The sequence below is a fragment of the Salarias fasciatus genome, chromosome 7 (assembly GCF_902148845.1).
Source record: "Salarias fasciatus chromosome 7, fSalaFa1.1, whole genome shotgun sequence".
In the NCBI taxonomy this organism is placed as follows: Eukaryota; Metazoa; Chordata; class Actinopteri; order Blenniiformes; family Blenniidae; genus Salarias; species Salarias fasciatus.
This window is the reverse complement of record NC_043751.1, coordinates 20,736,263-20,756,939: the sequence shown is the minus strand read 5'-3', so window position 1 is coordinate 20,756,939 and position 20,677 is coordinate 20,736,263. Positions and strand designations below refer to the sequence as shown.

At 42.4% G+C, this 20,677-nt stretch overlaps 4 protein-coding genes across 5 annotated transcripts; 1 reads left to right on the top strand and 3 right to left on the bottom strand.

Moving 5' to 3' along the window:
* Positions 1-2,670: 2,670 nt before the first annotated feature.
* Positions 2,671-5,289, bottom strand: LOC115391625 (zinc-binding protein A33-like). Its single transcript, XM_030095909.1, has 6 exons — positions 4,912-5,289; positions 4,116-4,211; positions 3,764-3,994; positions 3,503-3,525; positions 3,298-3,416; positions 2,671-3,221 (listed from the first exon to the last, which is right to left on the bottom strand). The coding sequence occupies exons 1-6, from the start codon at positions 5,287-5,289 to the stop codon at positions 2,671-2,673; spliced, it is 1,398 nt and encodes a 465-aa protein (XP_029951769.1).
* A 1,274-nt stretch (positions 5,290-6,563) lies between these two features.
* Positions 6,564-13,546, bottom strand: rapsn (receptor-associated protein of the synapse, 43kD). Its single transcript, XM_030097084.1, has 8 exons — positions 12,647-13,546; positions 11,662-12,000; positions 10,855-11,013; positions 9,824-9,922; positions 9,547-9,669; positions 9,376-9,429; positions 8,642-8,841; positions 6,564-8,500 (listed from the first exon to the last, which is right to left on the bottom strand). Exons 1-8 carry the CDS (start codon positions 12,869-12,871, stop codon positions 8,428-8,430), a joined length of 1,272 nt encoding a protein of 423 aa, XP_029952944.1. The 5' UTR covers positions 12,872-13,546; the 3' UTR covers positions 6,564-8,427.
* An 847-nt stretch (positions 13,547-14,393) lies between these two features.
* Positions 14,394-18,422, bottom strand: kbtbd4 (kelch repeat and BTB (POZ) domain containing 4). 2 transcript variants are annotated; one of them, XM_030097066.1, is made up of 5 exons: positions 18,261-18,362; positions 16,647-17,121; positions 16,421-16,562; positions 16,210-16,316; positions 14,394-16,109 (listed from the first exon to the last, which is right to left on the bottom strand). In XM_030097066.1, the coding sequence occupies exons 2-5, from the start codon at positions 17,106-17,108 to the stop codon at positions 15,249-15,251; spliced, it is 1,572 nt and encodes a 523-aa protein (XP_029952926.1). In that variant the 5' UTR covers positions 17,109-17,121; positions 18,261-18,362; the 3' UTR covers positions 14,394-15,248. The 2 variants fall into 2 exon arrangements, with proteins under 2 accessions (XP_029952926.1, XP_029952925.1); XM_030097065.1 differs by having other exon boundaries at positions 14,395-16,109; positions 18,352-18,422.
* Positions 18,423-19,560: 1,138 nt separating this feature from the next.
* LOC115391624 (protein FAM180A) lies at positions 19,561-20,486 on the top strand. The gene is made up of 3 exons (XM_030095908.1): positions 19,561-19,751; positions 19,935-20,008; positions 20,136-20,486. Exons 1-3 carry the CDS (start codon positions 19,685-19,687, stop codon positions 20,484-20,486), a joined length of 492 nt encoding a protein of 163 aa, XP_029951768.1. The 5' UTR covers positions 19,561-19,684.
* Positions 20,487-20,677: the final 191 nt, after the last annotated feature.

The window sequence follows — 20,677 nt, the reverse complement described above, 5'->3', positions numbered from 1 at the left end:
GCATTTATCAATATGATTATGATCATAAGGGAAAATGAAATCTCAGGATGGGTCTGATTTTGAGTTTGAGTGTGGATTTGTGGTGCAGCGCAGCAAAATCTGGCAGAACGTGGAAATAATTATAAAGCAAACCTTAAACATGTCAGAAAGCACAAACAGTCACATATTCTGTACAGATTAAAAATTAAAACATTAAAAATAAAATAATGCCCTTACAGAAAATCTAATAAATCTTCACCTTGTGGGATTAATAAAGGTACACCATGGAGTCGGAGCGCTGTTTCAACAGCTCATGCACAAAGACACGCACGAGTAGGTGTGGAGCGCAGCTAGACCCAGCACGAGAAAGTTGATGTTTAGCCCCAAAAAGGTGTGTGACATTATTTTGGCCTGTGTGGTTTTACACAATTTTGCATTGGCCGATATAGTGTGTAACAGCCTCTCATAGTTTGGCTTTTTTTTTGTTTGTTTTTTTTTTTTTGCTTTTTATCTTTTGTTCTTCATGCACTGAGACCAAGTGAAAATGTAAGGACAGAGATGCCAAAAAAGACAAGGGGTAAGAGAAACATATGTTTGTGAACCTTTGAAGAGGTTTTCTGAAATAGAAACAAACAGTAATTTACTGTTACCTGTGATAATGGACAATGTGAATGAACAGTAAATAGCATGACGTGTTTAATAAATATAACTGCATGATCTGGCAAAGGAGAAGCCACGGCTCACGTGTCATCGTTTCAACTTTATTGTTTCAGCAACTTATAACTGCCCACGGGAGCCGCAGCCCGGTACCCGTAACACACTCACGCCACACATTGTATTTCTCACGCTGAAAAAAATACCAGCAAATTTATCTGGTGCGTTGCTGCTACGGAACCGGGAGGAATCAAACACATCTGCTCCCCTGTCACTTACATGTCAATCAAAAAAATGAAAGGGGCAGGCTTAAATCGTGCAACAGCCAATGAAATAAAGGATTGTTATCACGTGAGTCTGCTTTTTTTTCCCTTCTTCTTCTAACCTGTCCTGTCCAGCATTGAAGCAGCAGAATGGGAGTCTGGCTGCTGTTATATGCCCGACAGATTTGCTTTTCCAAGAGGAGCTTATAAGTATAAAGCTCCTCTTGTTAACATTTTTTTTTATTTATTTAATTTAATTTATTTTGAATGCTGATACATAATATTGCTGGAGCTGACAGGGGGGCAGAAAGTGAAAGAAACAAACCAGTGAGCAGACAAGCCAACAACCACAAAAGGGGATGAAGAGAAGGAAGAGATGAAGATATGACAGAGGGTACCTTATGGACTTTTGTTGGAGGATATAGCTGGTAGTGAACTGTGGAGTGCGAAATGTTGATTCAAGTATGAAATTCCACCAGAGCATCGGGAGAGGCCTGTTACGACCCTGGTCTGCTTTTCCTCTCTGCTATCTCCCTGTGTGAGTCCCACAGGGCATGCAAATTGGAATGTGCCAGAGCTCATCTCTGAGTGGATCCCCAGAGGTCTCCAGCCCCACCCCTTGAGCCCCAAACAGAGAGGGGGGGGGGGGGGGGGGGGGGGGGGGGGGGGGTTAGGCGGGTGGTGGCAGACACCTTTTAGGACTCACCTGTGTTACATCTGTGTGTTAACAGTGTGGTAATTCCATCCAGTTTGGGGGGTGCTGTGCTGTCCAGTGTGGTTTGGTGGGTATTTTGCTGGTTGGGTTTGCTTCTTCTGTTGTTATGCTTTGAGTTGTTCTAAGGAATGGAGGCTTGAACGCTCTCTGTTTGTTTAGGCTTTTCTGTTTCTCAGTTCTTTGGTTCTTTTGTTCTGATAGCACCTGTTGCCCACTTTGTACTTTGTGGCATTACTTTAAGGAAACAAATAAAAGTTCTGCTCTTTTCACATGTTGCTTCCCTTTTCCCTTCGAGCTGGGTCGTAACAAGGCCCACTACAGTCCACAGGTAGAGTCCACAGGTAGAATGTGAAGAGTGATTAAAGATCAGCGTGATCATGCAAATGTGATAGTGATAGTGATCATGCATATTTGACCTCTAACCACTGAGAAGACCAGAAGCAGGCCAGAGAGGCCCTCAAGGCCCAGATAGCCAGCAGCCATCCCAGAGCCCAGATTCAAGGCTCTCCCCCAGGCATTCATCCACACGCCGGTCCAGAAGAGGGCAGAGGATTTCTATGATTACTGATTTCTGTCAATCGGAAAAGGAAAGGGGCGGGCATACAGCTTGACAGCCCTGAAACAGCTCAACATTGTCATGTCTAAATTGTTCCGATGTTTGAAATAAAGAGTGTTATGAAGCAAAGTGTGACATTTCACCCATTGTAAGCTGATATCAATATTTACATGACCCTGAGTTCAACAAAGTAGTTCAAAACATAAATGGAACTTGTTCTTCATTTTTATTTCAATGACAAGAACACACTCACAAATATTTTTTTAATTTATGTAGAAGAGATTTCTGAGTGATTTCAGACTTTTGAAACTTTTCAAAGTTCCAGGCTTGTCGAGCAACATTCATAAAATTTCCTGTTATATGACTCTTGCATTAGCGTCTCCTTCAGTTATTTTATTTTGCTATACATATCGTTTAAACTCCTCTTAACAAGTTTTTTCTTGGTGCGACCTTAAAATTGCAGGGAACGCCACCTCCACGGGTTACATCCCTTGTCTCTGAGTTTATTCGACCTCGACCTTGATTCTCATTGGACTGATTGTTAGTTTACTCTCGTTCTGGCTGCCGTCGGGAAATCCGAGGGAGAAGTAAGGGAAAATCCGCTCAGTGAATTTAGCTTTGAATGCATAGATTGTTGTAGAATCTGTAGCATTCCTGAAGACAACCCTTCCTTTGTCGTAGTCCAGCTCCACGGTGATCTTCTCAGGTTTGTGCTTCATGGGCAGCTTGCTGCGAGGACATGTTTTTGCAAACAGTGAGTCCCCATTGCAAAGGCTGACTGCCCAGATGCCCTCAGAAGGCTTGAGGGAGACGAAATTCTTTCTTTTGAAGGACTCCAGGGCCACACCGATGGACCAGTCTTTAGTGTGACCCACCTCGGTGGTCCAGCTGTGCTTTCCAGACTTGAACCCAGCGGCTCCCAGCACACACATCTGGCCGGTGCAGCGCTCCGGGTTGTCAGGCAGGACTTTCTTCCTGCCGCGCTGCACACTGCTCAGGTCTGGAGAGATGGACAAGTTGTGGTGGGCTGTGTTTGGATCCAGAATGACGGGAACTGGAGGAACAGCAGGTCAAATAGTTCTTATCTTATACTCCACTGCAGACTTGTTATCATGTGTGACTTCACCCACCATGTTTGACAATATTTTCCATTTTTTTCCAAATTTCGAACACCAGTGATCCCAGATGCTCTGCAGAATTTATCAGGATATTTCGAAAACACTCTGGCCGTTGAAGGTTGCATTTGACCCTGAAACATGTTGGAATAATTATATTAAATGATGGAAACACGAATCATTCAGCTTACCTGAGGGGTGAGCTGCGGGCTGTGCTTACCTTGCCTTTGTGTTCTTGTATTCCTGATGTTAAAATGAGAAAAGGGTGTCTTATTTGTTTAAAATTTCTTGATAATTATTGCAATTCCAAACTGAGTTCACACTGATCAGCCATAACAGTATGACCAGTGACAGGTTAAATTAATAACTATGATCTTTTTATTGTTCTATTTTATTGTATTATTCCATTATAGCACATGTTAGGAAAGGTTTTGAAATTATGGGAGCACACATGTAATCTCAGACAGCGGTGTGAACATACCCGTAAAAACATCAGATCTGGTGCTTTGAGTCTTTTCTCAACATCACTGATGGAGGAGGAAAGGTCTTTGATGTGTCCTCTGATGGTTTCCAGCTTCCTACTCATCACATCAATCTTTGTTTCTGTCTCTTGTTGAAGTGCATTCAGTCTGGTTTGTTCTTCCTGCTGGAGGAACTGGTGGAGCTTTTCGAATTCCTCTTTAATTACCGCCTCATCTGCCTTCGCTTGGGTCTGCAATGTGGAGGTTATTTTTAGCGGTAAAAGAAATTAATAGCAGTTTATATGACATGCCTGGGCTGATTTCTAGCTGAGGAGCCAGGAATGTTTTAACATGTAGTAAAACATCCAGTACCTGGATGTAGACTTTTGTTTCCGCCCAGCTTTTCTCTGTCTTGTTCAGTATCTTCAGTTCGGTCTTCAGGGAGTCCAGTTGGTTTGAAATCTCTGTCTGAAATAGAGTTAAATCCTGCAGCTGAAGGAAACAGATGATCCATCTACGAGACATTTAACATCCTGTCATACTCAAATGGAGGTTTTCATAAAGTGGAAGGATGGAGTCTCCTCTCAGAGAGCTCCAGCCACATCAGGTCCCCCCAACTATCCTGATGCCTCAATGGCTGATTTATGATTTAATGCTGGTTTTATGTTTCATTTTGTTTTGTTTTTTTTTTTTAAAACCTTTGTTAAATAATGTTAACAATGACTCGGATCCATCAGCAATAAAAAGCACAACTTGTTTGGGGTTAGTTTGACGCGTTCCATTTTAAATATCTGGAAAGGTGTTATCCAGCCTGAAAACATAGTTGTACCATAAACGGCTCTGCAGTCAAATATATTTTGTCATTTTAATACAGTTCTCTTCCACTTACGGTAGATTCGTTTCTATTTTCTTCATAGTTGTTTAATCACAAATACACAAAAAGAAAAAAAAAATCAGGTTTCCCTTGACCCCCATAGTTTTCCTGCTTATGCACCACGAGAGACTCTCCTCACACTGTAAACCATTTGAAGATGTTTTTTTTTTTATTATTATTTTTAATTGTTATTTTGAAGATGTCACTGACTGACTGGGGAAAATTCTTCTGTATTATTTAGCAATAAAACAGCCGTAGTTCATATAACTCATAATTACAGATGTATTTCTTTACCTTTTTCTGTTGGACAGCTTCCTCCACCGGGCTGCACTTGTGCACTTTGTGCTGTTTTGATAGCTGGCAGACAAGGCAGATGAGTTGCTCGTCATTATGGCAAAAAATCTTCAGCTTCTCGTTGTGAGAAACACAGAAGCCTCTGATGTCCATTTGAGCTCGATATTTATCTGCTGCCCTTGTCAGCTCCAGATTGATAGGAGCCTTGTTACAATGCGACAAGGTGCCGCACAATGGGCAGCTGTGACGTACGTTATAGTTCCAAAACTGTTTTAAACAAGCCCTGCAAAAATTGTGCCCACACTTCAATATCGCAGCAACTTCGAAAATCCCAGTGCACAGAGGACAAAACAGGTCTGTCTCAGAGAACGAGTCCATCGTTGCCATCGGGTTGAAGCTCTTCCCTCAAAATAAGATCATCTGTGTTGTCGTGGCAGAACATCTCAGAATGTTTGTATGGATTTCCAGGCAATGCTGAATGACTGGTACAACTGGTTGATATGTGCAGATTCGTGCAAACATCCAGCAAGTGTCAACACAGATGCACAGGGATCCCCTTCTTTAGACAAACTGATGAACGCAGACACCTCTGATGAAAAGAAAAAGAAAAAAGAGAGAGAATGTGATTGAAATGTTGCTTTCACACTCATAACTTTTACACTCCGGTTTCAGCTGTCTACTCACAAGTAACAGTCTCTCTCTTTTGGAAACAGCAACATTCAGAATTTGGACCGAAAAGACAGATGGCTGCAGAACCTGTCTCTTAACAGAGGTTTATATCACAATCTCTCTCCCACTTACAACCTTGTTCTTAAGTCTCTGCCAAGGAAATTCAAAAATCTATCTTCAGAGGGTCGGTGTCGCTCATAATCAGCCATGTTTGAATTCCATTTACCGTCACGAGATGCCAAAGGCTACGCCGAAAGTCGTAAAAAAATACCCTGAAGTATTTACAAGCCGCACCTTGGGCCCTCACAGCCCATCAACATGGTGACTCTCAAAACCAAAATCCAAGCTCGGTAGCATATGAAACTTAGGGTGACACTCCCACAATGTTTACATGCCTGAGCTTCCTCACCGGTGACTTTCATTAGAGAGCCTATAGCATAAACACATAAAGAGCAAAGTCATCATGTATTTTTGAATGTTCATTCCCTTTGCAAAGAGTGTCTTAGGGATGTGAATGGCATCAAGCAATTGATATAAAACGTGGTTTTGACATTTTAAAAGGTACAAATTATCTTTGAACAGGGAGGTATTTGTTTTTTCCCCAGTATCTGCATTTCAGCCCAAAGACAAAAGCGACAGACCTCAATGATCAGTTTGTATGTCAGTTTTAAAATTAGCAACAAAATATTCCTTCAGTAGTGGGAAGCGATCTCATTGCAGGTGCATCCTGGGCCTTTCTCGATGTAGCCTGTTTGTCCTCTCTGTCTTCATTATTTCCTCTCGCAGTTTGCGAGATTCATTCATGATTCTGATTTTCCTCTAAGCGTGATTGCGACCGTCTGTCTCTCATTTAGTCCTGTGACGGACTGCTGACCTGTTAAATGAATAGAAGATGAAAATTTCCCTATGCCAATGTATAAAAAAAAGAAAAACAACTTTATAAAATAGTAGGTCTTCACTTTCAGTGTGTTTTTTTTATTCCGTATTTTCCATCATGAAACATTTCCACATGTGACACAGTACCATGGTTCGACTATAAATGCATAAATATATTAACAATGCATTTCAGTCCGTCTCTAAGTCAAATAAATCATGGTTATATCAACATGGTGTCTAGAAAAACATAACAAATCTACATGTACTTAAATGTTATGGTATTACTGCATTTATCCTCAAAGCTTGGAGGCAGAAACAGAGGTAGTTCATACTGTCAGAAGATGAGTGGCTGTACTGTCTGTAACATCATTTTTTTACACCCCAAAACCAAGAAAGTGTGTGTCTCATATCTGCACTGTAAACAGCCAGTGACTCAAGATTACTGTCAAAACAGAGGCATCAAACAAGAAGCAGATGTTGCTCACAAGTCAAGCGGTGAGAAATATAAGTGCTGGTGCAGTAAAAGTAAATGTGTTGGTCTCTGTCTTCTCAGTCTGTCCGCCTCGTCACATTTTTGAGAATCACAGAGTTCAGTACAGAGTGAAAACTGTTTCTTTTTACTCAACTCTGCATTATTTACTGGCTTTAGCTGTGAAAACCATTGATTGATCTGGTTTTCATGACGCATTTCGACTTCTTGGTGCCGAACAGCAGTGTGAATGGGAAGTGTTTGAAAAACTACAACAAGCATGGGGTCAAAAATAAAGGTAGTAAAAGTAGCTTTCCATCAGTGGGGACAATTTATGAAAAGTTAGCATGAGTTACAGTCTATGTCAATGATAAAATTCAATGAATATTAAGAAATACCACAATAAACAAGAAATATAAGTAAATATGTGGTTACATATGGATGTAGTCTAGTTGTGCTGCTCAGTATTGTAAATAAAACATGCAACCACACAGTGATACGATATATTTGAGTTAGTTTTCTCACTTTCCATTTTTTTCAATTAAATATCCCTTATATTACAACCAAGATTTTAGTTTTTTCAATTAATTTCTATAAATACACAATGTTAAATCATACTGTGCGTATTAACGCCCATAAATAATTGAATATGTGTGTGTGATTGGTCAAAGATCCTTTCCCAATAGTTTTCCCTCACAAACTGCAACAATAATCTGCTGTAATCCGAGTTAAGAGAGAATCATTCCCAGAAATGAAACAGAAAAGGAATTTTTATGAACACAATGTGTGTTGATCCTGCTCCTTACTCTCTGAATAAGGAAGAACAAACAGCTGCATGTACCTGTTTTGTAAAGACATACTAGTTTCTGAATGGTTAAGAGATTTTAGTTAGTTTCAGGTTTTACAAAACATCTCAAATGAATCAAACTTTTACGACAAATAAACATGTGGACAGTATGTACAGGATTACAATAATAAATATAATATGCATGTGTCAGGTAAATTCAGAAATGGCTCATCTGCCGAAAATACATCAACTGGCGTGGCACGAAAAGTCGAACAACAAGCCGACTGTGACCGGGGTCACGGACACAAGACAGATTTCTTCCTCAAAGATCATCCCTTCACAAGTTTTCCAATCAACTCTGATGCATAAAATATCTATTACACTAGGTTTTACAAGTTCTGTGGACAGTCCACGTCCGTTTCAAAAGCTGCGACGAAAAGTCGGCCATCAGAGACAACGCAGCTCCTTCAGCTCATCTGGAAACGAACCACAATCACCCACACCTCCTCCGTCAGCGTCGGGCTGACGTGTAAATAATTGGGAGGAATTGATTGTGTCCTGTAAGCGGCTCTCTGGGTTCACTTCGGCTTCCTCTGTGCAGAGTGACGAATTATTTCTCTTCAAACATCTCCTGCACAGGCTGTCTGCTCAGGTCAGTCCAGAGGCCCAGAGGCACCGTGTCTGCAGATCCAAACGCACAATCTCCAGCCCAAAATCACACAAATCCAGGCTTCATGGATGACTTGAAACATTTAGGACAGCCCTTTGTCCCGTTTGTCTGCAGACACCTGAGAGGAGGGAACGATCAAGTGTCAGCAGCTTTTTGGAAACATTATTAGACACCATTCAGTCTCTCTGCTTTTGTCTGCTCTTTTTAATGGATAAGAAACAGAGAATTGATTTTTTTAAAAGGCTTTTTGAATACATACTTGAGGTGAAAGATGTGGGAACAGGGTAATGCCTGCAGCTTTTGGTCCCTGTCCCCGATGGACTCTCCACACATGCCGCAGTAGAGCTCCAGCTCCTCCACACACTGCAGGAACTTGACCACCTGCTCTCTGAGCTCCTCCTGCTGCCCCTGGCTCCGGTAAATCCCCTCACTCAGGCAGTGGACCTTCAGAGTGCACAGCTTCGGACAGAAACAGAAGGAAAACACCGTCAGTGGGACTCAGCAAAAAGCACAGATCTGAATTCAGTTTGGAGGTACTCTAATATAGTTAAACAGTTCAATCATTTCTGAGGTGAGTTCAGATGACGATCAAACCTACATATTTTGAAAAGATGTTATAAGATGAAAAGATTGTTTCACAATTTTTTAACCAGAATTCATAAATAGTATTTAAATTTTCAAAACCCTTATGATGTTGTTGTATGCATGTTAGAAGCGGAGTCAAAACTATTTCAGGATGTGTCTTCAATGATAATATAATTTTATTGACTATTTGTTTCTGGACAATGAAAAGTTCAGATCTAGTGAGAAACACGGTTAAGTCTATTGTTTCACCAAACACTCAGATTTATAATCTTCCCACCATGTTTGACAAAAATAAATCATAAAACCACAAATTAGAGCAAAGGTCATTTCATTACTTTATTATCTATTTCATCAACAACTACTGATTATTCCAGAGGTGATCTGTGCAGTTTAAAAAATCTCGGTTACCTTGTTTCCCATCCCATCTGCCAGCTCCTGCGCTCGCTGCAAGGATTCAAGGGCCTGGAAGAAAGATGAGATTCTGTCATAGCCATCACAGCAGTGAGTGTTGTGAGAACATTTAAAAGCATTTAGTGCAGCTTCATTACATGTTCTGGACTGGCGGGTAAATGTAACGACCTTGTCAAACTCTTTTTGCTGAAGCCAACACTTTGCGACTCCCAGGTAAACGTGCGCTTGTCCCAGACGGTTTCCAATCTCTGTCATGATGCCCAGTGAGGACTCGTAACGAGGGAATGCTTTCTGAACGGATGAGGAGAAAAGTCAGCAGCAAGACATGAAGCGATTTAAACTACTCTATTCTTCATAGATGGGAATAGCTGAAAACATTGTGTTTAATTATGAAATCAAAAGCTGCTCCAAGATATAATGGCTCTGACGGTAAACAGCGCCTTACATCAACGTCACGCCGGCAACGGTGTATGTCTGCAAAGTTCAGTAAGCACAGAGCCTGCAGAGGCCGGTCGCCGTGCTGCAGAGCAATCTTCATCGACTCCTGTTGAAAGACATGCAACCGAATGAGAGAAAAGACTGAACTTTGATCTGAAGTGAAAGTTTTTTAAGTCACATCTTAACGTTTTTCTTTTTATGAAATCTTTTAATAATTAGGACTTTGTTGTTTTCAAAATGTTATTTGTATTTCAGATGATTTTAAACATTCTAGTCACTATATCTGTTGTTTTACTCTGTAACATTGGTAGGAAACCTGCCATAAATAATATATATTGTATATATATAATATATATTGTATATATTTTGTATATACATTATACAAAATTGTATATTACAGTATTTTTTACAATTATTGTCATGTAAAAGCTGGAGGCACGCGTGTGTTTTAGGTAAATTCTTAAACTAAATGTTATAATCTTAAAGTATATCAACACATTTACTCCCCACTAGTTACTTTGCGGTTTGTGAATATATTCAGTAATCTTAAGGTATGTGTAAAGCGAGACTCTGTTGTTTCATCTTTAGGACTCTTCCTGTCCTCTGGTATTCTGGATATGATGGGATGTGTAAATTGTTTGGCTAAAACTGTTTGTCGAATGTAATAAATCTGAAATTCATCCCGCTGCCTTGTTACTATACTTTTACACTCCAAGGCAATGACATCAAGTTATTTTTCACCCTCGATGTATAATTAGAACAGAGTGAATACTAAAGCCACCCTCTTCATTAACACTTTAAACCAGCGCCTCTGTGAGCATATTTCTGTCGATGTCTGAGGCCTCGTACGACGGGACAACTGGCGCTCACACCTGTCAGCAGCACCGCCGCCGCCGCCATATCTGCACATCCGGACAGCCTGCCGTCTCAAGGGACCGGCGAGTCGGTCAGGGAACCAAAACTGTGACATTCTCCAAGTTATGTAAGTCCATCTCTGAGGACACCGCTGGTGTGAGCAGGACGGTTATAAAACAATACCTCGCAGCACTCCATGGCGTCCGGCAGGCGCTCCAGCTTCCTGTAGGCGACAGACATGTGGTACTGGCTCATGGCTCGATACTTGAGGCTCCAGCCTTTGCCGTAGTCATTGACAAGCTCAGCTGCTTTGCAGGGAAAGAACAGGGCTTTCTCATAGTCCTGCAGACAGAAGTTGACGGATGAGTGTGAGAACTCAAACTTAGCGTTTACGAAAACATCCCTGCCAGAGTGAGCTGGTCTGTTTGTCCCCATTTGGAGCGCCTTGTATTTGCGTAATGCAAAATAACCTGACATATGACTGCATTCTTCAGACACCACTTCATCACAATCCCATTGAAACCAATCCTCTCTGGGAAGCCGGGGGATTATGCTTACAAATCTCTGATGTCAAGGGTACTACACAAAGCCACGCCAGCCAGGCCGCTCACTCCGCCCTTGTTTCACAATGTGCGGCGTTACACTGGCAGACCATTGATGATGTTTAGTCAGATGCCCCGCGGTGTTATCATACTCTGCAAATAAGCTGGCAAAAAATCTGTCCTGATTGCACCATCAAGTCACACGTGCGGTTCAGTGGATGTTTTGGCCAAATAAGACAGCCGATAAGTCCGTCACGACCACGCTATTTCAGTGTTTTCACATCTCCTAATCAGGCTTCCTCTGTGAATAATCGTTTCGATGACATGCGATTTCAATGAAGACAGAGCAAAGGATGTGGTTAAACAGTTGGAAGACTTCACTAAGATTAACCTCCCATCTGGCGCGAACCAACGCAGTCACGTTCGGTTGAAGCGGTGTGTGGAATACCTTCAGCTGGACGTAGATGTTCCCCAGACTGCAGCAGACTCTGCATTCCAGCATCTTGTCGTCGTTGTTGTGCGCGTAGCGGAGGGCCTTCTCGTAGCTCTCCAGAGCCTTCTGGAAGACACTGAGGCCCAGGAAAGCGTTGCCCATGCTGAGGCATACCTGGCCGTTGAGCTGGAGGCTGACAGTGGTGCCCTGCATATTTAGGCAGGTCTTACAGTAGGAGACAGTTTTCTGGTAGTCGCAGAGCTTCTCATTGCTGCGCGCCAAGTTCAGGTAGCCCTCCGTCAGGTAGTCTGGGTCCTCCATTTCTCTGGCTGTGTCAATTTGATCCAGGGCATACTGCAGAGGACGAGGATGGACACTTGCGTCAGCTTACAAATAATTTAATTGATCATCTTTAGTTCAACTAGATGCAATCAAAAATGAACAAAAGTATCTGACACATCTATTCAGACTCAAGGCCTCTACTTCACAGAGTCCTCAGTAGAACTGTGTTAGTGAGAGTGGCTGCTGCTTGAGGAAGGAAGATTATGTCAACAAGAAACTCCACACTGATACTTAAGTTGCAGGGCACTTATTTACTCTGCATCCCGTGGAAGCCACAAATTAACCCGTGCTACTCGGGACTGCTGCAAGTGGAAGAAGGCAACCTTTGACCTGTTCTCATTCACTAAATGCTGCGACAAGGTGGAAATTCTAAAATACTAGCAGAGCATGAGCTAAGTCTGAGTATTCATGACCACATATAAAAGGCTAAGCTATTTAGCTACAGTGTCAGCTAAAACTGCAACCATACACAGATCTGTTGTTGCATAACACAAAATATGATCACCTGCTATGTAAAACAGGACAAACTGAATGTAAGGGTTGCTTAGATATTTTCACAGGCCTAAATGAACATTTCTCAAATATACTTTTTCGCAAATCTACTCCTTAAAGAAAACATGTCTCAACATGCAGTTGGTAAGGTTTTCAGTTTGCTTACCTTGAGCATGTCTTTGTATTTTCCCATTTCTGAGTGGGCCGTGATCAGACAGCCCAGAACCCGAAACTTCCCTCCAGGATCCGAGGTCTTTTCCAGCACTTTTGTCCACACATGCAGAGCTTTGTCTGTCTGATTGGACTGATACAACCTCAGACCCTTCTCTATCTGCTGCTTGGTTTGGTCCTGGCCCATCTCTGGTGCGAGGCGCTTCATAAAAATATTCATTCGTTTAGGCCATGCAATTTCAGTGAGGCAGCAAGAAAGTAGATCCTTGCCATGCACAGTACAACTCCAAAGAAGATCCCTTGAAGATGATCCTCTGAGAGGACGGTGCCAGAAAGGCCTACCAGATCCCGCACTATCAGCTCCGGCTGTGCTGAGATGGAAAGGAAACAGGATCCGCCCAAGTAAAACGGCGACACACCAAGACCATTATCACCAGGCACTTTGTGTAGAGCTCGGGGGCCAAAAAAACGTCTTCCCCATTTAACCACGCAATGATCCCCTCTCAGCATCAAGTTTAAAAATTCTCCCTCGGATTTCCTTCTGAAAAACGCCAAAGAAACACGTTTCCCGGTGGAGCGCTAGCACTGATATCCCAGAATATCTACTCCCTCCACACCCCAACGAAAGGAATTCTCAGCACCCCAGTGTCCAACCCCCTCCACCTTCCTCCTAGTGCTGGCGCTACAGCAGTTGGCCTTGTCACTCTAGACCATGTGTCCCTTCAGGAATTATGTTCTGCCCTCAGCAAACGGTCCCAAGGTCACTACGGCTCCTAGCGATCTACCTTCACACTAAACCTCGCTCACTGAGCGACGCCGGATGACAACTTTTACACATCTCGAACCTCTGGAGCGTTAAAAACTCCCGTCCACAGAGAGATCTGACAGCAGGCTCACATGCGGGGCTGTGAGGCTTCATGTGGGGGCGACAGGCAGCCCTCCCCCTCCTCCAAAAATAATGAAGTGTACCCCAGACAGTGTACAAAGAGGCTGAGAGTTCCTAGCAGGAGTTCTTATGGACATGCATATGTGCCCCCAGAAACCCCCACCCCTCATCTCGGCGTCAGCAACTGATGCTTAGAATAGTTCACAAAGTCTGACATGTTACTGGGCTTGGGTTTCAGCTGCACAGCCTCCTGCAACACATCAATGGGATCAAAGTTTTGGCCTCTCTGTCGTAGCTTTCTCTCCTTCAACTCCCCTTTTCACCCGCAAGGACAGAAACCGCCAACACCGACTGGGAATTTACAACCACTGCGAGCACTGCACGATAAATATTGTTGGATTTGTAACCGGGTCAATAATGTAGTTTATATTTTTGCATCTTTATGAGATTCCATCAAATACTGACTAGTCCTGAAAACTTTTAGTTTATGCATTTAGTATTTTCATTTATTTTTTTGTACTACCCCTACATGTACCATCCCTTTAAGAAAACCCCTGTAGTTTATGGTGCGTGTGCAGTTCTGACCAACAGCAGTTATTTTGCTGTGGCATTTTCCACTTTTATTTCATGTCGTGCAAATACTCCAGCGTGCACTTGTGAGCGTTTGTCATTACTTTCTGAACATGCAGCTAAACTGCGTGCCAAGGACGAACCTCAGCAATGATTTTTTATGGGTTGTGCATAAATTCGGATTGTTTACCTACTAACAAGAGACTTCCAAGTGGCTGTGTCTGCTACATGCTGCAAAAGACATATCTTGTTTTACTTTCAGGAGAAATGCATCAAATAAACATCAACCAGTGACAGTGGGTCGCCTGAGTCTTCTCTTTGGCAGAACCTTTGCACAGAACACGACGCAGTGGTTGACAGATATACTGAAATTATTGGCCAGCCTCGCAATGAACACACAATGCAATGATGCTGTGATTTCTGAAAGCTTGGTCTGATGTTGGACATTATAGCTGGATCACTGAGGGAAGCTGCAGAGATTCAACTTTGTTGTATTATGAATGCATCATGTAGAATTATAGAAATGAACAATACTTAATTCCAGGTAGTAAACATAGTATTAATTTCAGGGGATAGTTAATACGTAATGACTTACAGGCCACATCAAAACAAACAGTGACAGCTTGTATTGACAGCTATATACTTGACAGTTCTCTTCCAAATTTGTAACATTGAGAAATACCATCTTAACACAAAAAAAAACTAAAAATCTGAAAAGTTCGAAAACATCCCGATGTTAATGCGCACAGACGTAGGGGGAGAGTCTACATCATACGACACTTGATCACAGTATACTGAGAGAGACCCCGGAACGACTTTTACACTGAAGCTGTTTCATGCATGTCAAACAAGCATTGCACAGAAAACGACTAATTAGTTCATCACTGCTCACAGCATCACCACAAACTTTTTGACTAAGGGATCCACGATGAGACACACTGTTGAACAAGCAGGTGGCAGACGTCGCTGAACTGTCATTACATGGCTGGTGGCCAAGACTAAATGGAATGAGAGAAACAGCTGAGTAAATACATTTAGAGGGTCGGACTCCTCGCAGGATGTCTGAGGAGTGAAGTCATAACATGAGACACAAGTCTTCCCTGATTGTCTGTGGCGAGTGTGTGAGCATCCGGAGGACAGGTTACGCCAAAACAAACTGCCAGTTTGTCAAAAGGATTTTTATGCCTCTGATAACAGACACAACCGATGTGGCCGGGTTAAACTTCAACGTGTTCGCGTCGCCTTTCTTGCATTTGTCCCTGAAGACGTAAATGCAGCCGTTGCAGCTGGCGACCTTCCAGAGGGACGGGACGCAGCTCCACACCTCGGGGAAACGCAGGCGGGTGAAGCTCTCCAGCAGGGGGTTGTAGCACACCAAAGAGTCTCCCTCTGCTACGATGAAGATCACGTCCATGTGGACCGCGGCGTGCATGCAGCCCGCGAACGGCAGCATGTAAGGTTTGATCTGGCACTTTTGGGTGGACGTGTCGAAGCACTGGATGAGACGGGACGGCTTTGTGAAAAAGTCCATGTCGTTCTCCTCCCCTCCGAGCAGGTAGATGGTTCCACCCAGGTTAACGCCGGCAGCTCCTGACACTGCAGTGTCCAGCTGGCTGGTCTCTGTCCACATGTTGTCCTTCACTGTGTAGTAGATGACGGCGTTGGAGAGCGTGTCCTGCAACGTCTTGCCTCCCAAAGAGTAGATAACGTCCTCAGTGGACACGGACACCATGGTGTGGTGGAGGCGGTCCCTGGGCAGTGGGGCACAGCGCTCCCAGTCCATAGTGTGCATGTTGCACTTCCACATGCGGCGTGGAATAGACCCCCCAACCACATACAGATCACCTCCATGCTTACAGGCTGCAGTGATCTGGTGACACAAACTGTTTTGCCCGCTGACGCTGATCGCATCGTCCTCGTCACAGTGGAGGGACACGGCCAGGGAGTGAGTCCTTGTCTCCTCTTTGCCAATCAAGTAAATGTGGACGTTCTCGCCAATTTCCTGAACACGTGAGAAACAAATGGACAACAGAAAGGATCATCAATTTAATGCTCATGCAAAAGGAACAACTGATTCTTAGAAGGTTAAAAGTGACAGTTACCTTAAGGTTTTCTTGGAGGATGCATAAGAACTCTTCTCTCTCAACCTTGTTGTGGTTTATCCAGGACTCAATAGCCACAGTTGGATTCTGCGAGCTGGGAACACCATCTGAACACAACCACAGGACATTTTGAATGGTGTTACTATTATATAATACTTCACTGTGTGGAAAACAATGTGTTGTATGACACAAAAAGGGAAAATGGTAATACCTTTAATGATGTCCAACAGTAGACAAAGAGGCAGGTTGAGATACTCCTCAGTCTGGTGGAGCTGAGCCAAGTGGATTTTAGCACAATGTTTGGCTGCTGTATAAAGTTCCTGGTCACTGTGTCTGTCTGCAAGCCACATCACCTGGGGAAAAGAGCTAGTATTGTTAACATACAACAAAGGAAACAAGAATAACGTTTGGCCTTGTAGAGGAATAAAAGAACAAACCTGCAGGCAGTTCTTGACCTCCACTGTGCGCGAAAGGAAGCGGGAGCATTCTTCAAACAGAGCGGTCAGCTGATACATGTCTGCCATCTCGTATGTGTCCTGCAGCTCCTCCACCCTCAGTTTGATCGTACCATGGTAGATGTAATCAATCAGCAGCTGAAACACAGTGGCACTAACATCCTTCAGCTCAATAGCGCGATTGTGAGACTCTTTGAGGTTGGAGGTGAACATCGATCGGAAGAAGCTGCTCTGCGCTGAGAGCACAAGCCGGTGCAGGTGAAACTCTTTGCTGTCCACGGTAATGGTGACATCGGCAAACAGGCCATCTTCCAAACACAAGTCCATGATGCTTTTTACTACCCGACTTGAATGAGAGCGGTCAGTGAACGTGTATCCCTGGAAGTAGTTCTCTTCTCCCACAGAGCCTCCAACACTGAGGCCACCCTCCTCGCTGGACTCCATCTTTTCTGCTCTCCTTAGAGAATATCACAAAAAACAAAGTGTTATTGATAATGGGACACACATTTATGAGGTAGGTCTAACAGGAGCTAACGTAATGATTCTGAAATATATCCTGACTTCATTAGAGTAAAATAATTATGTCTTTATTTATTGTTGCTTAACTAATTAATGATGATTTATCGTTACTGAATAGATAAAATATTGTCTTTATGTAAGTTCACTTTGTTTGTGGCTATTGTGAACTGAACATTTTACAGGCAGAAAAACAAAATGGTCATTACTTGGACAAACTGCTTAGCTCTGTTTGATAATTTCAAAGATATGTAATTTATAATATTGGTATGTCTGAATATATAGGAATATGGTCATATGAGGAGGGCAGTGTAACACTAGAAACAAAATCTTACAAAACAAACTAAACAAACTACTTTTTTTTTCGGACAGACCAAAATAGCATTTGCTAAATAATTTTTAGGAGCAAATGTAATATAGAATAATATGCTTTATACCAACATGTGACAGTGGTGCAATAGAGACAGACTTGGGATCAGGAGTTTGCAGGTCTGAACCCCACAGCTGATGTGTCAACACTGTCGTCCCTGAGCAATGCGGGACAAACAGGAATTTCCTCAAGGGATTAATAAAGTGTGTCTAGTTTAGTTTATATATACATGGTATATCAGCATTTCTTCAACAGCCTAGTTGGATTTCATTTTGATCAAAACGATTTAATGTCAATCTGACTGAAATCTGACATTTTGTGCATATATTCATCAAGCTGCATATTTATCGAAACTTTTACTGACTGTTCCCTAATGATTATCCAATAAATTAGCGTTTGTGACATGGGACACAGAAAAAAACTTTTTGAAAAATCGATTATGTTTCCAGTAGTCGATCTGGCATAGTGATTCTACAGCCATGTGAGTTCAGAAGATCCTCTCGGACAACTGGTCTAAATACCTGCATGCTTTGTGAAGTCCTATTCTATTAGATTTTAATTTGATTACATTACATCACATTTGAACTCCAGATGATAGTTCACAGAGGTAAACATCTTCCAGAGTTGCGTTTTGTTTATGGTTGTGTTTAGCTTGTTAGCAGCGCAGCAACTAGCTTAACTAACTGCACAGACGATGCAATTTCCACTACCTGGCAGTGAAAGCGGAGTTCTAACCGGACCCGCGAATGAGGCCAAACTATAGCAATGTTTGTAATGTGACGAGTAAACGCGCGCGTTTACCTTAATCTCCACTACTTTATCATTCAGGAGGAGTTGAACCCTTCACCGGAAGTAAATAAACTTTATCTCCGAGCGTTTCCGCCAAACCTCACTAACCTGTGGTGCTGCCTCCGTGCGGTGGAGCCGTGTTACTGCAGGCTCTGGCTCCAACACCACCGGATAAACACCGGATACTAGAATTTAATCAGCACTTTTCAGTATGTTTATATTGTTCTTTTGAACACTCGGTTGGACACAGTTTATGCAAAAAAGATCTTTTTATCCCAAAGTAAGGACAAGCTCTAAAATTTGAAGAAGTAAACAGTCATGAATGGGGAGTAAATATGCATGTATGTTGAATCTGCTTTGTCAGTGTTACCTGGTTCACTTGGATTCAGCCAGGTCCCCATACATTCTACCATGTTTGGTAGACTATTATTTAAACAATTTTTGCTGTGCTCAGCTCTGTTTTCTCGTCTTTTTTTTTTTTTTTACTGACAACAACACATACACTATATAATAGTTGACTCCATTTGCTGAGGAGACTGAGGTTGTTCAACATCTGAGGGTGCTAAAGACATCATTGCGCAGCAGTGGCATCATTAATCTGTCATGTAGAGAGGGTGCTGGTGGTTGACAGAAATTGTCCTAGAGAATCTGGTGAAATCCATCCAGACAGTAGGTGAGAAGCCAAGGCTTCAGTCATACTAGATCCACAGTGGACATTTGCTTTCCCTTCAGCACACTCTGTATTCACAGCTGTGAGTGTGAGAGTGTCTGATCGGGCCTTAATTGTGTTTGGCATGTGATGGACTTAACTAAGGTGAACTCTACCTTTATTGTCAGCTTGGAGTAACATCAATGACATTAACAATGTGAAGCAGTACAGCAGATGGGTGAACACTGTAATGATAGTATTTACAAAGTGGGTAGAGATTATGAGGTTACAAAGATTAAAAACAAAATGTAAGGTTGCAAAGGCACATATCAAGACCGCAAAAACAAAAGTGATTAAATGTATTTCCAGTTAATAAACACAAATGTGCAAGCCTTTCAAAAAAATATAAATCCTTCATGATGTGGTTGTCCCTCACTTTTATGTGATCATACTTGTATCAATAGAGCACTTTCTGTGATGAAAAGATGAAGGTTTTTGTTGTGTGGATGTGACAAACCACCATCCCAAACTGCAGTCTGCTCTGTATCACAGCCAACTGGCTGGTGCTCGATTTTTCCTGGGTGGAAAAATGCAAGGTATTCAGAGCGTTTCTTCTTCCTCGATTCACTAAAATGTGCTAAGGAGAGAGGAGGAGAGACAGACGAGGTGTGATACCGACTGGACTTAAGAGGAACCATGGATTTGGATGTTAAAAACCTTTTTCAGATTCTTTTCTGGCTTTGCTTTGAGCATTTGCTGCAGGGTGAGTAAAAATAGAACATTTGGAATGAGTTGTGATGAAGACAGAAATTATAAATGTTACACAAGAGGGACTGAAAACAAAATGCATTATGAATAAAAACAGCAGAACATGTGAATTTTGCATGTATCAAGGTACAGTTATTCTGCATGAAGGCTTTTCAAATATGTGTTTGTATCTCTTTAGATGTCACCGCAGGCTCAAGTCAAACTTCTCAAAAAGCTGCGTTGTCTGTCCGTAACGCAAACCTGATGTTCGAGGTACTTTGTCCCCATTTTTTTTTTTTTTTTTTCCCAAATCAATTCCATGAGCAGATAAAATAAATCTTGTGTAAACTTCTTTGCAAGAGTTACAGATGGGTCTTTCTCTTGTCTCTGCTGTGAGCAGTTTCTGCTGGGTGGGGTGCAGATGGACCAGGACAACAACATCGTCCTCCTCGATGGAGAGATGGCGTCGATGAGGCAGGGACGTGCGTTTCTGTCCCAGATCAACGACAACATTCCCAGAAGTCTGAACTCTATGATCCAGATGGCGAGCGAGCTGGAAGATGAGAAGAAGAAGAGGCCACTGACGGAGGCTCAGTTTGAGAATCTTGTCCTCAGTTTGGTCTATTCTGCCCATCAGGCTTTGCATCAGAAAAAGAGAGCGGAAAGGGAGGCCTGGGGTGAAGTGCTCTTCCAGCTGGCAAACATCACCGTCCATGAAATTCGAGGAAGTTATCTCTTTAACTATGCTTGATATATGTATATCATCATTCTGTGCCAAATAAAAGTTCAATAAACCTTCAATGTTATGTATTTGTGCATTCATATCATCATCAAGTAAAACGAGTCGGATTTGTAGGAATGCTCATATTTATTGTGAAAAATGTAGAAAAAGTGCAGGAAAACATCCATAAATCTCCAGTTTTCGACTGGTTTATAAAACAC